Source organism: Onychomys torridus, chromosome 5 (assembly GCF_903995425.1).
Source record: "Onychomys torridus chromosome 5, mOncTor1.1, whole genome shotgun sequence".
NCBI lineage: Eukaryota > Metazoa > Chordata > Mammalia > Rodentia > Cricetidae > Onychomys > Onychomys torridus.
The window spans coordinates 92135575-92151446 of NC_050447.1; the positions used below are offsets into that span (position 1 = coordinate 92135575).

Consider the following 15872-nt stretch of genomic DNA (forward strand, 5'->3'; position numbering starts at 1 on the left):
TGTTACACAGTTGCTGAGCCTACATTGACACATTGTTGTTACCAAAGCTAACATCAGGTTTAGTTCTTGGTGATATATATGTATGTATATGTATATACATATACATACACATACATACATACATACATACATACATATATATATATATATATATATATATATATATATACACACACACACACACACACACACACACACACACACACACACACACACATTGTGTGAGTTGGCAAATGTGTTTTGTCCTGGACTCACCATTGTAAAATCACAAAGGAGTTGCCGTTGCTGCCCTGTGTATTTCCACTTCTACCTGTTAATTTTCTGACCCTGGCATCCAGAGATCATTTTTTACCACCTATATAAGCTTTGAAGTTTTCAAGTGTCATGGGGTTGGAATCAATAAAGCATGCAGCCTTTCCTGGCTGGTGTCTTTCACTTACTAATGCACATTTAAGATTCTTCTGTCTCTCATGGCCTAATAGCCCTTGTAGAATCTTTTTTCTAGGAACTTCCGTTCACGGGAGTAGTTCCCCCGAGGCACTTGCTGTGCTGTCTGAGGAGGTTGCTTTTCTTGCAATACTGTGACTTCTCACTGGTGATCAGTGTGGTCACATAGGTTTCCTTTTTTACTAGCAATCTGTGAAACCTGAGAAAAAGGAACCGTAGGAGGGTAAAGGTGGGTGGGTGGAGCAGTTAGCAGCCTCAGCTCCTGTAGTGAAGGTAGCAGATTTCATGTTGAGAGCTTCAATTGCAGGACTCCCCAGGACAGGGGGAGCCTGTGGCCTTTCTTGTCAGCTAACGATAGACTCTGCTTGTCCTCAGGTCTAAGTTCCTTCTACTCCGAGCTGATGAAAGGCCTGGGTGCTGGTGGGCGGCTCTGGGAGCTGCTGGAGAGACAGCCACAACTGCCTTTTAATGGTGGGTCTGGGGGGTGGGTGGGTCTTTGCTGGGGTTTTAAAAAGCAAGCTTTGGACAGTGAGACCAGTATTCTACCATCCTCAGAGAATGGGCCACTGCCAGGAGGTGGCCTCTGCCTCAGAGCAGGTAGAAGGTCAGGATTCCCTTGGGACACTGGTGGGTACACTTCAGGGAATGTTCTGGAAATGTGAGGCTGATGACATGACATGTTTCTCATGGCCCTGCAGCCAGTCATTACCACCAGGATCAGGACAGCAGCAAGCAGGCCTGGTGTAAATAGGAACACCCAGGTGGCTTTCTAGAATCTTTCTTAGTGATTCTGGCATTTGCACGAGGTTACAGGAATAGGGAGGAAGAAAATTAATAAAGGGCTTTACGTTTCTTGACATTTGAGAATGCTGGTACTAAGTGTCATTTCCTTCTCCTTCCTTGTCATCAACTTCCTTTGAGCCATGGGCCTAGACCACCTGGAGGAGATGTGGAGGAAGGTGGCCATACATAGCAACATTCAGCCCCAGGGACACCTGCATGTTGCTAGGCACTTGCCGTGCAGTGAGTTGGATGTTGGTATTGTCCAGTATGATAAGATCTAGGGCGTGAAGTCGTGATAAGTGAGATGTTTACTCACTCCCTATCGGGCCAATCCAGTGATAAATGAGATATGTCCTCCCTATCAGGCCAGGGTCACACTTAGGCTAAGTAAACCTTTGACCCTCCTTAGCCTCATGGCTATATTGCAACCCCTATCATTGTGCTTTCCAAATGCTTGTTTGGGGCAGATGAAGATGCAGAGGAGCTACTTGAGTGCAATGGCACTGAGGAAAGCCACTGAGTGGAAACCAAACTGCCCCAAGGGCGGGTCTTCACATGGCACTTAACTTGAGCAAGCTATTGTGTAGAGCCCTACAATCCTCCTAAGAAAAGGTGGCACACAAGACTGTATGCACGTTGTCCTGTGCATGATCAGCCAGCACACAGGCCTGCTCCTCCAGGGTGAACTGCGTTGGGAAAAGACATCTATTTCTGTTTGCTTCAGACAGGCACGGGAGCCACAGTCTGCCATGAGCTCCATTTCTGCTTTAGCTTTCAGTATTCTCTTGTGTTTCAGAGGGGACAGTGTTAGATGAGAAAGGCTTCCAGGGTGCCCTGGAGTTCAGAAATGTGCACTTCACGTACCCTGCTCGCCCGGAAATGCCCGTGTTCCGGGATTTCAGTCTTTCCATCCCATCTGGATCTGTCACAGCGCTTGTTGGCCCTAGTGGTTCTGGAAAATCAACAGTGGTCTCACTCCTGCTGCGGCTGTATGACCCTGTTTCTGGTAGGTGACTAATGATACTGTGGGCAGAGGCATCCCTGAGCTGTGTGTGTACTCTCCTGTTGCCTGCTCCCTCCCCATGCCCAGGAGAGGTCACACCTGGAGGAAACTTGTGGTATAGTGCTCATTCCTACTTTTGGATGTAGGTCAGTGTCTTAGTTAGAGTTTCTATTGCTACAATAAAACACCATGACAAAAAAGCAAGTTGGGATGTAAAGAGTTTATGTGGCTTACACTTCCATATTGCTGTGCATCATCAAAGGAAGTCAGGACAGGAACTCAAGCAGGGCAGGAACCTGGAGGCAGGAGCTGATGCAGAGACCATGGAGGAGTGCTGCTTACTGGATTGTTCCTCATGGCTTGCTCAGCCTGCTTTTTTACAGAACCACAGGACTACCAGCCTGGAGATGGCACTACCCACAATCACTCCCCCCATCAATCACTAAATAAGAAAATGCCATACAGCTACATGTTCTGGGGGGCTTTTCTCAATTGAGGTTCCTTTCAGATAACTCTAGCTTGTGTCAAGTTGATGTTAGCCTAGCCAGCGCAGTCAGCAAGTCTGTGCCCAGCAGTACCCAGAAAATGCCTTCTAGTGCCAGCAGCCAAGGGTGCTGTGGAGTGTCCCATACCCACACTGGAACACTGCTTTGCCAAGTGCTGAGGGAGCAATCATCTTCTGATGCTTCTGCCTCAAGACTGTTTCTAGGCTGGCTTTTTTGTTTGTTTGTTTTTTACTTTGGTTGGGTTTTTAAAGGCAGGGTTGGCCTTGAACTCACTATGTGGATGAGGCTAACCTAAACTTGTGGCAGTCCTCCTGCCTCTGCTTCCTGAGTGCTGGGATTCCAAGCGTGCACCACCATGCCCACTTTCTTAGTTGTTTTAGAAATAGGTAATCTGGTAACCAGGGGTCCACTTCCATGTGGTGGTGATGCTGCCGCTAAGAGTGCTGAACTGGTAGGAATTTTTCCTGTAGACCAGGCTGGCTTTGAACTCACAGAGGTCTGCTTGTGCCTGCTTCTGAGTGCTGGGATTCAAGCATGCACCACCACTACCCAGCTACCTTTTCTTTTGAAACAGGCTCTCACTAGGTTTTGCAGACTGACTTTACACTTGTGATCCTTCTGCGTCAGCTTTCTGAGTAGCTGGGGTTAAAGGCCTGGATGGACTATGGTTTTTGTTTTGGTTTTTGTTTTGTGATCTGTCATGCACTTTACTGAATGCACGTCTTCACCTTTGTGGCAGCACTCTACTTGCTCTACAGGAGCCGTTACCCCCCCCCCCCCCCCCCCCCCGATATTTTCTTAGTGAACTTTTCCAGTTTGGGTTTGTGCTTTCCTCTTTCTTTTCTTTTTTTGACACAGGGTCTTATTGTGTAGCTCTAGCTGGCCTGGAACTCACAGAGATCTGCCTGCATCTGTCTCCCAAGTGCTGGGATCAAAGGCATGCACCACTATACCCAACTATGTTTTCAATTGGATTATACCCCCCTTTAAGAACAAAAGTGTGTTATTTTATGTCTTTATCCCTTTTCCTGCCTAGAGTAGATGATCTGTGCATGAGCTTTAATTTTTGGATTTAGAAAACAAGTATGACAAGTCCCATTCATTTATATGATATATGTATATATGCCCTGCATAATCTTAGATGAGGTGGCAAGATAGACTCCAGTTTAAACTTGCAAACACTTACAGAACTCTACCCTGAGCCAGGCCATCATGGTCTCTTCTGATACTGGCATGATCAGGAGACTGTAGAGTCAGGAGGCTGCCATCTGAACTGCTAGCCAGTGGGTGCTGTGTACTCCCCTGTCTCACACAGTTCTCTTTGGAATCAAGGCTCTGCATAAGACATCAGATTCATGGAACACCAACATTACCAGGTACCCCAGCTTCTAGCAAACTACAGACTCAGGAAGGTGGGCTAGTTGGGCTTGCCATCCACTAGGGAGGTCCTAGCCTCAGACGTTCCAGAAGACCCCTCATGCTCTGAATGTCCTAACCTTGTTGGTTTTAGGTTCCATGTAGGCACCGGGGAAGTAAGGTTTTTTTCAGTGGTTGGGATGAAACCCAGGCCCTTGCATATGCTGAGCATATACTTCACCACTAGCCACACTCCAAGTCCAGAGTATATGTTTAGTCTTTGAAAATTGCCTGTGGTTTGGGGGTATGGATCAATTGGTAGACTGCTTGTTTAGCATGTGTAAAAATATGGATTTGATCCCCAGTACAGCATTAAGGGGAGAGGGGTCAAATCACTATTTGGCATACTCCTATAACCCAGGTAGGAAAAGGAGGATCAGAAGTTCAAGATCATCCTTAGCTACATAGAGAGTTTGAAGTTAATTAAGCTAGAAGAGATCCTATCTAAGAAAGAAAGGGAGGGAGGGAGGGGGAGAGGGGGAAATATCTGGAATTTTCCACTGGGTCCTTTTTGTGTTCACTTTGGTTATCAGCTCTGACCTAAGGTGACCTCTTGCCCCCAAACAGGAACAGTCAGTCTTGATGGCCACGACATTCGTCAGCTAAACCCCGTCTGGCTGAGATCCAAGATTGGGACAGTCAGTCAGGTAAGAAGACAGGCTTCCTTTCACCTCCCTTTGTTGAAACTGCTTCCCCCTTTCTTTCTTGTTTTCTTTTTCTTTCTTTCTTTCCTTCCTTCCTTCCTTCCTTCCTTCCTTCCTTCCTTCCTCCCTCCCTCCCTCCCTCCCTCCCTCCCTTCTTCTTCTTCTCTCTCTCTCTCTCTCTCTCTCTCTCTCTCTTTCTCTCTCCTTCTTTCTTTCTTTCTTTTTGAGACAAGGTTTCTCCGTGTAACAGTCCTGGCTCCTGGCTGTCTTGGAACTCTGTAGACCAGGCTGACCTACCTCTGCCTCCCAAGTGCTGGGATTAAAGGCATGCGCCACTACCACCCCGCTCCTTTGCTTTTTCTCGTTTGATCTCATGATCTCATGTTTCTCGGGAGAGGGACAGAGGCTTCCAGATGGACCACACCCATTCCACACACAAACTGTTGGCTATGTCTCGAAGACTGCAAATACTTCATCAGTTGAAGTGCTGACTTTTGTTTTGTTTTTCCAAGACAGGGTTTCTCTGTGTAGCTTTGTGCCTTTCCTGGAACTCACTCTGTAGCCCAGGCTGGCCTCAAACTCACAGAGATCCGCCTGCCTCTGCCTCCCAAGTGCTGGGATTAAAGGTGTGCCCCACCGTGCACCACCGCCACCACCACCACCCCACCACCACCACCACCACCACCGAGACTGATGCTTCTTTGCAGCGTAGAGAGTCTAGAGAGAGGAAGAGTCACAGAAGCTGTCTCTGTCCTTCCCAATTCCCATGCATGGGCCTGGGAACCAAGCATGGTTCCTTTTCTTACAGCTGCTTGCTCAAGGCTGCATGGAGCAACAAAACTGTCACAGCCAGTTTCTCTTATCATTGCGCACCTGTTGTCACACTCACACCTCCGATTTCTGCACTCTGATGGGGGACCCCTCTGTACTAGGATGGATGGATGGATGGTGTAGCCATGGATACTGACTAGACCTTAGCAGTGTGAGTCAAGAGGGCAGAGGAGAGACTGGAGGCTGGTGTGCTTCACGGGGCTCTGTCAGCATGCTGTGGTGGGGTCTGGTTTCTTGTCAGAAAGCAATGGCTGCACATGGGCCCTTTGTCTGTAATGGAAGGTAGGCAGTTGGACTTGAGTCTTTCAGTCCTTGCTAGCCCTAAGGGAGGAGCTGATATTGACAAGGTTGTCATAGGCCAGCAGTTGTGAAGACAACAGATCAAGCTGGTCTTATTCACAGTAAACTGGTTCTTTTTTTTTTTAAATGCATTATTTGTTTGTTTTGTGTATATGTGTGCACACATGCCATAGTGTACACATGGAGGTCAGATGACAGTTTAAGGGGATTTGGTTCTCTCCTTTCACTGTGTGAGTTCTGGGGATGACCTCATTGAACTCAGGTTGTCAGGCTTGACAACAAGCATCTTTACCCCCGGAGACACTTTGCTGGCCCCTAAACTGGAACTTTTAAAATTGTCTGGGTGAAGATGTAGATTCTGAGCAGGACCTCCAGGCGGAGCCCAGTTCTGGGAGTGTGTGGCACTCCTGGCTGAGGCCTGTCCTCAACATCTTGGTACCCAGGGTGCCTTGCTGAAGTTGGCTGGAATTACTGACAGATGTGCTGTATTGCAAATTCCAGGAGCCGGTCCTGTTCTCCTGCTCTGTGGCAGAAAACATCGCCTATGGTGCTGACAGCCCATCCTCGGTCACAGCCCAGGAGGTGGAGAGGGCGGCAGAAGTGGCCAATGCCGCAGATTTCATCCGCAGCTTCCCTCAGGGCTTCGGCACTGTGGTCGGGGAGAAGGGCATCCTCCTATCTGGTATGTGGTGCTTGTATTTTATTTATTGGCTTTCTCTTGTCATGTATATAACTGACTGCCCTGCTGTGTAGCGCAGCGGAAGCACTCACTCCAGGAAATCCTCACATGGTTTCCAGTGTACTGTCATTTATAGATGAGGCTTTCATCCTCTCTGAAGGGAAGTGTTTCCTTCACTTTCTACCCAGAACTTTCCTCAGGACTGTTGAGTAGTACCCAGTGAAAGCAAGCCTTTGTTTCCAGCCGAGAAAGGTGTTCTCTGAAGCCTGAGGCTATAGGGCATTAAAGAAAAGGAGATGTGACTAGGTGGTAGATGATGACCTGCCCAAGGAAAATAAGAATATCCCAAAGAAACCCAGTGGTGAAAGTTGTCTTAGTTACTGTTTTATTTCTGTGAAGAGATGTCATGACCAAGTCAGCTTTTATTTATTTTTATTTTTTTTTTAAAAAAGCATTTAATTAGGAGCTTGCTTACAGTTTCAGAGGGCATTCCATTATCATCATGGTGGGGAGCATGGCAACAGGCAGGCAGACATGGATGGTGCTGGGGAAGTAGCTGAGAACTTTACATCCTGATTGGAAGCAGGCCAAGAGAGAGAGACAGAGACAGACAGACAGAGACAGAGACAGACAGACAGCAGGATGGACTGGTTTGAGCTTTTGAAACCTCAAAGCCTACCCCCAGCAACACTCTTCCAACAAGGACACACTTTCTCCAACAAGGCCACACCTCTTAATCCTTCTAATCCTCCTCAAACAGTGCCATTCCCTGGTGATGCAGCATTAAAATATATGAGCTAATGAGAGTCATTTTAATTCATATTGCCACAAAAGTGTTCTTATTTTCCAGTGTGTACCAGGGGCCAATGAATTTTCCAGAAAGGACAAAGGGGGAACTCTTTAATGGACCATCTATCATCTCTGTCAAATGTGATGTCCTTTTGTTTTTTTGTGTAGTGACAGAGATGGAGCCCTGGGCCTCGAGCATTGTAGGCAAACATTCTACCATGGAGCTACACTCCTAGCCTGTGCTTGTTGCCTTAAAGAACCCTTGAAAAATGTAAAGCACATCCTTCACTTGAGGGCTTTGTGACAAGACTGTGATCCTTATGTGGCCTTCAGGCCCAAGCATGTTGAAAGACCTTATCTCTGGGGGGCAGAGTTGGCCATCCCAGGACATCTTCAAGGCCAGCAGACAACTGCTCACTGTGGGTACCACATTTTTTGGGGAAAGGAAAGCTTGTTCTGACTTGCTGTAGAATGTGAAGTAGGACCTGTAGCAGAGCTAAAGGGAAGCACATTTTTAGTTAGACACAAACTTTTTTTTTTTCAGTGCAAAAGCTAGAGGTTCTGAGCTCCCATCCTCTAAGGTGTCTGATGGCTAGACCATGCAGCGGTCCTTTCCAGCTCTGAGGTTAGATCACAGAGGATAAATGAAATAAGGTGGTGATTATTTTGCATTATTAAAAGAAAAACTAGTAGGGAATGATTTTGGTGTTTTGGATGGACATCACAGGAGATTCATCAAAGCAATCCTCTGTTCCCTTGGAATGATTTCTGCCTGTTCTTACCTCTTAACAGGATTCTCATGCTTCAGTTTGCAGTCAAGGAAGCTACAGGTCCTTCAGTCTTTTTGGTTTTTTGAGGCACAATTTCACTGTGTAGTCCACGTTGGCTTAGAATGTTGAATCTTCCTGTCTCACCCTCCAAAGAGCTAGAACTCTAGGTGTATACCATTGCACCCAAATGCCTTTGCAGTTTGAAAGGAATAGACACTTAATTATGGTTTTTAGTATATTAGTTGGTGTTGAGGATAATATTCCAAGAGGCTATTAGCTGCTGCTCCAGGATCCCACCCCAGGTTGCTCCAAAAACCACTCTGGGGCACTCAGCTAACTACTTCAGAGGGCCAGGCAGGGGTTTCCTTGCATCCCACAATGGCTCCATGTGAGTATGGCACCTCAGCATCTGTTGAATATGACGAACACCTGGATGAAGTGACATGCTACCTAGCATCACCACGAATGAAGATGTTCCATCCATAGTCAACTTAAAAGGAGGACTGTTAGCACCTCAAGAAGGACTGGGTTTCATTAGACAATCCACATAAGGAGGCGTGAGGCTCTGGGAGTTCTGGCTGCTGGAAGATGGGGTCCTTGAGGGAAAGAGCCAAATGCAAGGCAGATTGCTTGCTTCAAGCCTGCATCTTAACACTCTACCTGTTCCCTGGCTTTGAGGGGAATTTGGGCTTAAAAGAAAAGGGGCTTCCCTAGTTTGTAGCCTCTAGCTTCATGTCCACTTGAAACTGCTGTGGTACAAGGAGGCGGAACGCCACAGGAAGGGAAGGACTGAAAGCTGTGTGCCAACACAGAGCAAGGGTGTGCACCCAGCATCACTGGTTCTTTTTGCTTCCAAGGAGTTGGAAATTCCCCCAGCGTGCTGGAGGAATGTCTGAGTGAAGGCCAGAAGTGAAGACCCTCCCATCAGTGTAGGTGTAAGCTCCCTCCATTGCCAGCTGTGAGACGTTTCACACTGTGCCTCAAGTTTCTTGTGGTGTGTGTAAGTGTTTTATTGTTGTTTTGTTTTTGAGACAGGATCTCACTATGCAGCTTTGGCTGGCTCAAAACTCACTATGTAGACCAGGCAGGCCTTGAACGTGCAGATGCAGAGGTCTGCCTGCCTATGCCTTCTGAGTACTAGAATTAAAAGTTTATGCCACCACGCCTGGCTGTGCCTCAGTTTTTATCTGTAAGAAATGAAAGTAACCATAGGGCCTGCCTCCAAGAACGATTGTTATAGATTAGCATGCCAGACGCACTTAGAAAATGTCTTCTGTGAAGCAAATCCTTGTATATATTCACTGTGGTAATTGCTCATTTTTTTCTATTTAATAAGACAGTAGGTATAAAAAATAAACTTCTGTTGTACTGCCCATCAGTTGTGGTTAAATGGAAGAAGTTATCTTCAAATTGTCACTTGTCTCATTAGAAAATTTGTTAAGAATTTTTGGTGAGCTTGTCTTTACCATTTGTTTCTGTCAGGTGGGCAGAAACAAAGGATCGCCATAGCCAGGGCCCTGCTGAAGGTAAGGAAGCTGACTGTTGATGACTTCACCAGTTTCTACTTGTTTTTTTTGTGGGGGGGGAGGGGGATATATTTGCATGTATATCATATATGGCTGACAGTCTGGTAAAAAAGGTAAGGTGGGATCTACTGAGGTCTCATTGTCCAAGCATTTGTCATAGTTGAGAAATTTCCCAAGAGTCCAGTGTTAAAGGAGTATCAGCATGGGAAAAAGCTTAACATGTGGACATTTATCTAGAAGAATCAATTGACTGGTGACAGGTTATTAACAAAATGTCAGAATGGTGCCAATATTAATGTCTAAACTTTACTCAGTTGTTCTGCTGAGGTAAAGATCGGAAGCCTCAGGCCAACAGACTCCAGCCAGGGGCAGGAAGAACCTCCTGGTGGGGAGCAAGACATTCTTCTTTTAAGGAAGCAACATCTTGTAGGGCAGTGGTGGTGCATGCCTGTAATACCAGCACTCAGGAGGCAGAGGCAGATGGATCTCTGTGAGTTCAAGGCCAGCCTGGTCTACAAAGCAAGTTCCAGGACGGCAGAACTGTTACACAGAGAAACCCTGTCTTGTGGGTGGGAGGAGCAAATCTCCTCAGCATGTAGGTGATTTCTGATGGCATCACAGAAACATGACTCCATAGGATACCTGTTTAAATGTACTTTGTAAGTGCACATTTGCCCATACACTCTAACTCGCCACCTTACCCAGGATGCCATGCTTTGGAACACTAATTATTTAGATTTGCCTTTCTGGATGGTCCAGACAAAGGAACCAGACAGCACACCTCTCCATTTTTGCTCATAGCACTCAGAAATGTCTGAATTCCCTGTGTGTTGTTGAGAACTTCCTTCTGGTGCTCACTCAGTGAGCTGTCTGTGCCTCAATTGATTTGAATGTTGTTGTAATATTTGAACATGGCAAGTACCTTTTGTTGTCACATTTTCATCTCTTACAGATTGATTCTTAGGAAAAAAACTAGAATTTGGTTATATATTGGCTCAATTTTACTTTTTCTGCATTATGCATTAGTTTGCTATTCTTTTGTTGTTGTTGGGTTTTTTGTTTTGTTTTGTTTTGTTTTGTTTTTTGTTTTGTTTTGTTATGTTGAGACAGGGTTTCTCTATGTAGCTTTGCGCCTTTCCTGGAACTCACTCTGTATAGTTTGCTATTCTTAAATAATCTATTGGGAGGACTGGAGTTAGCTGGTTTCAGATTCTCTGTTTCCTGGCTGATAAACAGGTAACAATGCTTTTTTTTTTTTTTTTTTTTTTTTTTTTTTTTTTTTTTTTGAGCTGAGGATCGAACCGAGGGCCTTGTGCTCACTGAGCTAAATCCCCAACCCGGTAACAATGCTTTAAGCCAATTCCATCTAGTGATTTCAGTGACAGTGGCTTCAGCTTGATATACTCACCTCCATCATGCACTCATGCAGTTGCTTAGGAGCACGTTCTCTTTACTAAGATTTTGTTTTTGTTTTTGTTTTTTTTTGAGTTGGTTTCTTTGTGTAACAGCAGCTCTGGCTGTCCTGGAACTCATTCTGTAGACCAGGTTGGCCTTGAATTCACAGAGATCTGCCTGCCTCTGCCTCCCAAGTACTGGGATTAAAGGCATGTGCAACCATTGCCTGGCTGTATTATTATTATTATTATTATTATTATTATTATTATTATTATTATTCAGCAATCTCCCATCCAAATACAGTCCTGTGGGCCTTGGTGCACTAAACTGGTTCATCCTTCACCGTGGGATGCTGGAAACATTCTAGTTTCTGTCACTCAGCAGGGCCCTTCCGTAGCAGCTCTCTTCTTGTCGTCCTCCACATCAGCCCGAAGGCCGCTTCTCAGCCTTTTGTCCTGGTGCCTGCCAGGCATTTCATGTGGGTGGACTCACAGATCCTTTGTGTCTGACTGCTTGACAGTCCATTGTTTGTAGGGGCAGCAATACCACCTTGTAGGTCAGAACTCTTCCTCTGTGTGTGTGTGTGTGTGTGTGTGTGTGTGTGTGTGTGTGTAATGTGAGTGTTTTGCCTGCATGTATGTCTGTACACCACACCTGTGCCTGGTGCCTACAAAAGCTAGTAGAAAGCATCAGATTCTTTGGGACTGGAGTTACAGAAGGTGCCATATGGGTGCTGGGAATTGAACTTGGGTCTTTTGGAAGAGCAACAGAGCTTAACCACTGAGCCATATCTCCATCCCCCCCTTCTGTCTTTTAAAACTGTAATAGTTAACTTTAAATGTGTTTATTTTATTTACTTATCTTGGGGTCAGGGATACACAAAAGGTCAGCGAACAACTTGTGAGAGTCAGTTCTCTCTAATGATGTGGGATCTGGAAATCAAATTCAGGTTGTCAGGCTTGGTGGTTATGTGCCTTTACTTGCTGAGCCTTCTCACCACTCCATGTCATTTCTTCTTACTACTCAGAGCTATGTTTGCTAATAAATCATTTTCCTTCTTCCTTCTTCAGAATCCCAAAATTCTTCTCCTTGATGAAGCAACCAGGTGAGGTTATGTTTGTGACGTCTATAATCATGTTAGAGTTGTCTAATATGTGTATCCATGTTGGAGGGTGTCTCAGTGATGTGTGTCAATAAGGTGTGCAGCCATGTTTGCATCTCTGACGTCTCTGCTTCCTCTTGTGTGTGACCTTGCCGGTTACAGTGCGCTGGATGCTGAAAATGAGCATCTGGTACAGGAGGCCCTCGACCGGCTGATGGAAGGAAGGACAGTGTTGATCATAGCTCACCGCCTGTCCACCATTAAGAATGCCAATTTTGTTGCTGTCCTTGACCAAGGAAAAATCAGTGAACACGGGACACATGAAGAGCTGCTTTTGAAGCCCAATGGGCTCTACAGAAAACTAATGAACAAGCAGAGTTTTATGTCAGTATAATGGATCAGTTCCTGGAGCTGTCAAAGTACGCAGCCTGTAATCCCAGCTATTGGGAAGCTAGAGAAGAAGGATTGTGAAGACTTCATCATGTACATAGCAAGACCCTGTCTGAAAACAAACAAAAACAAAGAAGTAGTTTCTGAGAGACTTTAAAACCAAACAGCATTGGAGAAAACGGATCTTAAGAGACTGTATGAAACCTGTGGATCATACTTCAGTTATTTGAAACATGCCTATCTTCACAAAGAATGTAAAATCCTGCTTTTAGATGTGCCTGTCCTCTCAGATCGTCTTAGTCAGTTTTGAACTGTAACTTTCGAAACTTCTGAAACAGGCAAGCTGCTGGAGGTTTGGAATGTTTGTTAGCTTAGCACAGGCCCTCACTTCCTTTGCAGCCAGAGTCAAGCTGTTGACAGGTGACAGTTTTAAAAAGGGAATTCTAAACTAAAGGCCCAACTACTTTAAGCCAGGTTGCCAATCACTGAGGCACCTACCTGGAGCCATTGAGGGAAATCTTGCCTTGTCTGTCCCCCACATCTCAGGGGTCAGAGCTCTGGAACACCATAGGCTGCAAGCACCAGGGTGTGTAAGAGCCTGATGTGCTTTGCCAAAGGAGGAAGTCCCAGTCTGTAAACAGAAACACTTCTATTTTTTTATTCACTTCCTTGTTTTATGACTCCTTTTGAAAAGCAAGGTACAAATGACCAGGTATTAGCAACAAAAGTGAATGAAAATCAATTTTACATTTGTTGAAGCATGTATTTTGGAAAAAAAATACCTGTTTAAAATATGTAATCCTCAGATATATTAATTATAGTTTTATACTTTACATTTTCACTAATAAGGCTGAATCTGAGTAATTTTCAGCCTTGAATATGGTGGCTCTTTGGCCTCAGTAGCAGAAGCACGATGACAGAAGGAACATTGTCTTTTTTTTGGAAAGCGTTGCAATAATATACATATTGTCTTGCTGCTGTGGCAAATGTGGCTACCCTGCCGAGCGCAAGAGAAGGTATAACTGGAATGCCGGGCTGAGGTAAAACACTGCTGGGACCGGGCAGATGAAGCACCTAAAAATTGTTTATCATAGATTCAAACATGGATTCTGTGAAGGGACAATCTAAAGCCAAGAGGTCACTGTTGCAGCATCCAGTTCATCTTGAAGATTGCGACAGTCCATCATGAAACAATTGTTCTGGTTTAAAAAGAAAAAAACAAGCATGTCAGCTCACACCCCTAACCCCGGCACCTGGGAGTTCAAACCCTGCATTACAGTAGTGAGTTTGAGACCAGCCAGGACATGAGACCTAGTTTCAAATTCATCTGAAGAGTTTGAAAGTCCTGCTCTATGGAACACGTGGGACCTTAATATGGCACTGCCCTATACAAGGAGATGAGTAGTCTTTTCTCCTATGCTTGTAGTTTTAGTCACCTACAGTGTCTTCGTTCTTACAGATTTGCCACATTTTTTTCTTTTAGTATCAGTGCTATTAAATGGATGTTGCCTCAAGAAAAAGAGCTTTTTTCTGCCGGTGATGTAGAGCCTGAGGCATAGTGACACTGAGTGTTAAATGGATACACCTGCTGTGTCCATTTGCCTCTGGCCATACTGGAAGAACCCTCTTCAGGAGAAGCACAGACTCACAGTTTATGTTATGTCAGAGTATTTGACAGTAAGGCAGGCTCCCTGAAGGAGTGTGGTGATCTCTGAGTTAGTAAACAGCACCTCTGTGACAGTCATCTCCCATTGTCCACATGTGTATTCAACTTGAAGAAGGGTGATTCTCAGAAGACAAAACAGCTGCTGATAGGTTGGTGGGAAACCCCTTTGTTCCACGGATGTATTTAAAAAACTGAATTGAGTCATCACACTTTATTTCTTAATATGTTTGTCTTTAACATTTTATATCAGATTAAAATTTATAGTGAATTTAATCTGTCTTGTCTGTTACGATGCTGAGACTGAGCCAAAGGCCTCACACATGCCAAGCACTTTACCACTGAGTTATATCCATATCCTCAGCCTCATGTCTATCACTTTTTTAAAAATTTTGTGCATATTCAGTTTCTTAATAGAATTTGCTATGGAGACACAGAGAATGTTTTAATCTAACATGCCAGACACAGAGTAGTGACTACAAGTTCCATGCCTTTCCTCATCAGAGACTCTTAATGGCCTCATTTGTTTGCTATTTATTAGCATTCTGTCCAGCTACTCCAGTTCCATTACTAAATATTCCCTGCCCCGCCACGAGAACAGTGCTGAGGCCATGGGAAGGGATCCAGCAGTGTCTGCCTTCTAGTGTAGGGAGGGGAGAGGCAAGCAAAAGTCAGTTAAACAAAAATCTGGCAAAATACTGTGGCCAGCAAGGTGTTCGGAGGCTGTTTGGTTGCCATTGCATGTACACGTGACATTGGGTGCTGACAGTCCCGTGAGGCAGACAGACACTTAGGTGCCATGCCCCCAAGGTTTGCTACTTGTCTTAGTTTCTCATTGCTCTAATTAAATACCGTGACAAAGGCAACTTTAGGGGGAGAAGATCCCTTACTGTTCCTGAGGGATTCGGTCCATCATGGCTGGGAAAGCATTACAGCAGGTCGGGGGACAACCTCCGAGAAGGTTGTACTCAGAGAAGCCAGAAGAGGGTATTGGACTCTGGAGTTAGTTACAGGTGATTTGTGTATGGGGGCTGGGAACTGAACTTGCTCTGCAAAGGTAGTAAACACTCTTAACCACTGAGCCATCTCTCCAGCATCCCCCCCACACACACACACATTTGGCTTTGTTTGTTTGAGATATTTCTTTGTTTGTTTTTTTGAGACACGGTCTCACTATGTAGCTTTGGCTATCCTAGAACTCATTATGTAGACCAGGCTGGCCTGAACTCATAGAGATCTGCCTGCCTCTTCCTCCCAAATGCTGGGATTAAAGGTATGTAACACTACACCCAGCAGTGATTTTCTTGAGTATAATTTTTCCTTCAGCTTGCTTATATTTCTGGGCTTTTTTTTTCATATCCATAAATGTAGTCATACCAATATTACCTAGTCCTCACTACTCCAGCATCTCCACACAGGGAATGTTCCAGCTCACAGGTGTTGGCAAGTCATTCCAGCTCCTGCAGAGGTTTATACAAGGGGTGGTTCACAAACTTGACCTTCTGATCTGCTTAACAACTACTCCTCTACAGTGGTCTCTCGAGTAATTACGTTTTTGGTTTTTCTGTTTTTTGAGACAAGGTCTCATGTAGCCCAAGGTGGCTTTGAACAATCCTGGTCCTTCAGGT

At 45.1% G+C, this 15872-nt stretch overlaps 1 protein-coding gene across 1 annotated transcript in view; it reads left to right on the plus strand.

The window, feature by feature from the left end:
- The window catches only part of Abcb10 (ATP binding cassette subfamily B member 10), a 33846-nt gene extending 19326 nt beyond the window's left edge, over positions 1 to 14520 (plus strand). The window contains exons 7-13 of the mRNA XM_036188067.1: positions 823 to 918; positions 2027 to 2236; positions 4723 to 4802; positions 6432 to 6612; positions 9651 to 9694; positions 12160 to 12194; positions 12354 to 14520. Of these exons, the coding sequence (XP_036043960.1) occupies positions 823 to 918; positions 2027 to 2236; positions 4723 to 4802; positions 6432 to 6612; positions 9651 to 9694; positions 12160 to 12194; positions 12354 to 12585 (878 nt within the window). The 3' untranslated portion in view covers positions 12586 to 14520. The remainder of the gene's footprint in view (positions 1 to 822; positions 919 to 2026; positions 2237 to 4722; positions 4803 to 6431; positions 6613 to 9650; positions 9695 to 12159; positions 12195 to 12353) is intronic.
- Positions 14521 to 15872: the final 1352 nt, after the last annotated feature.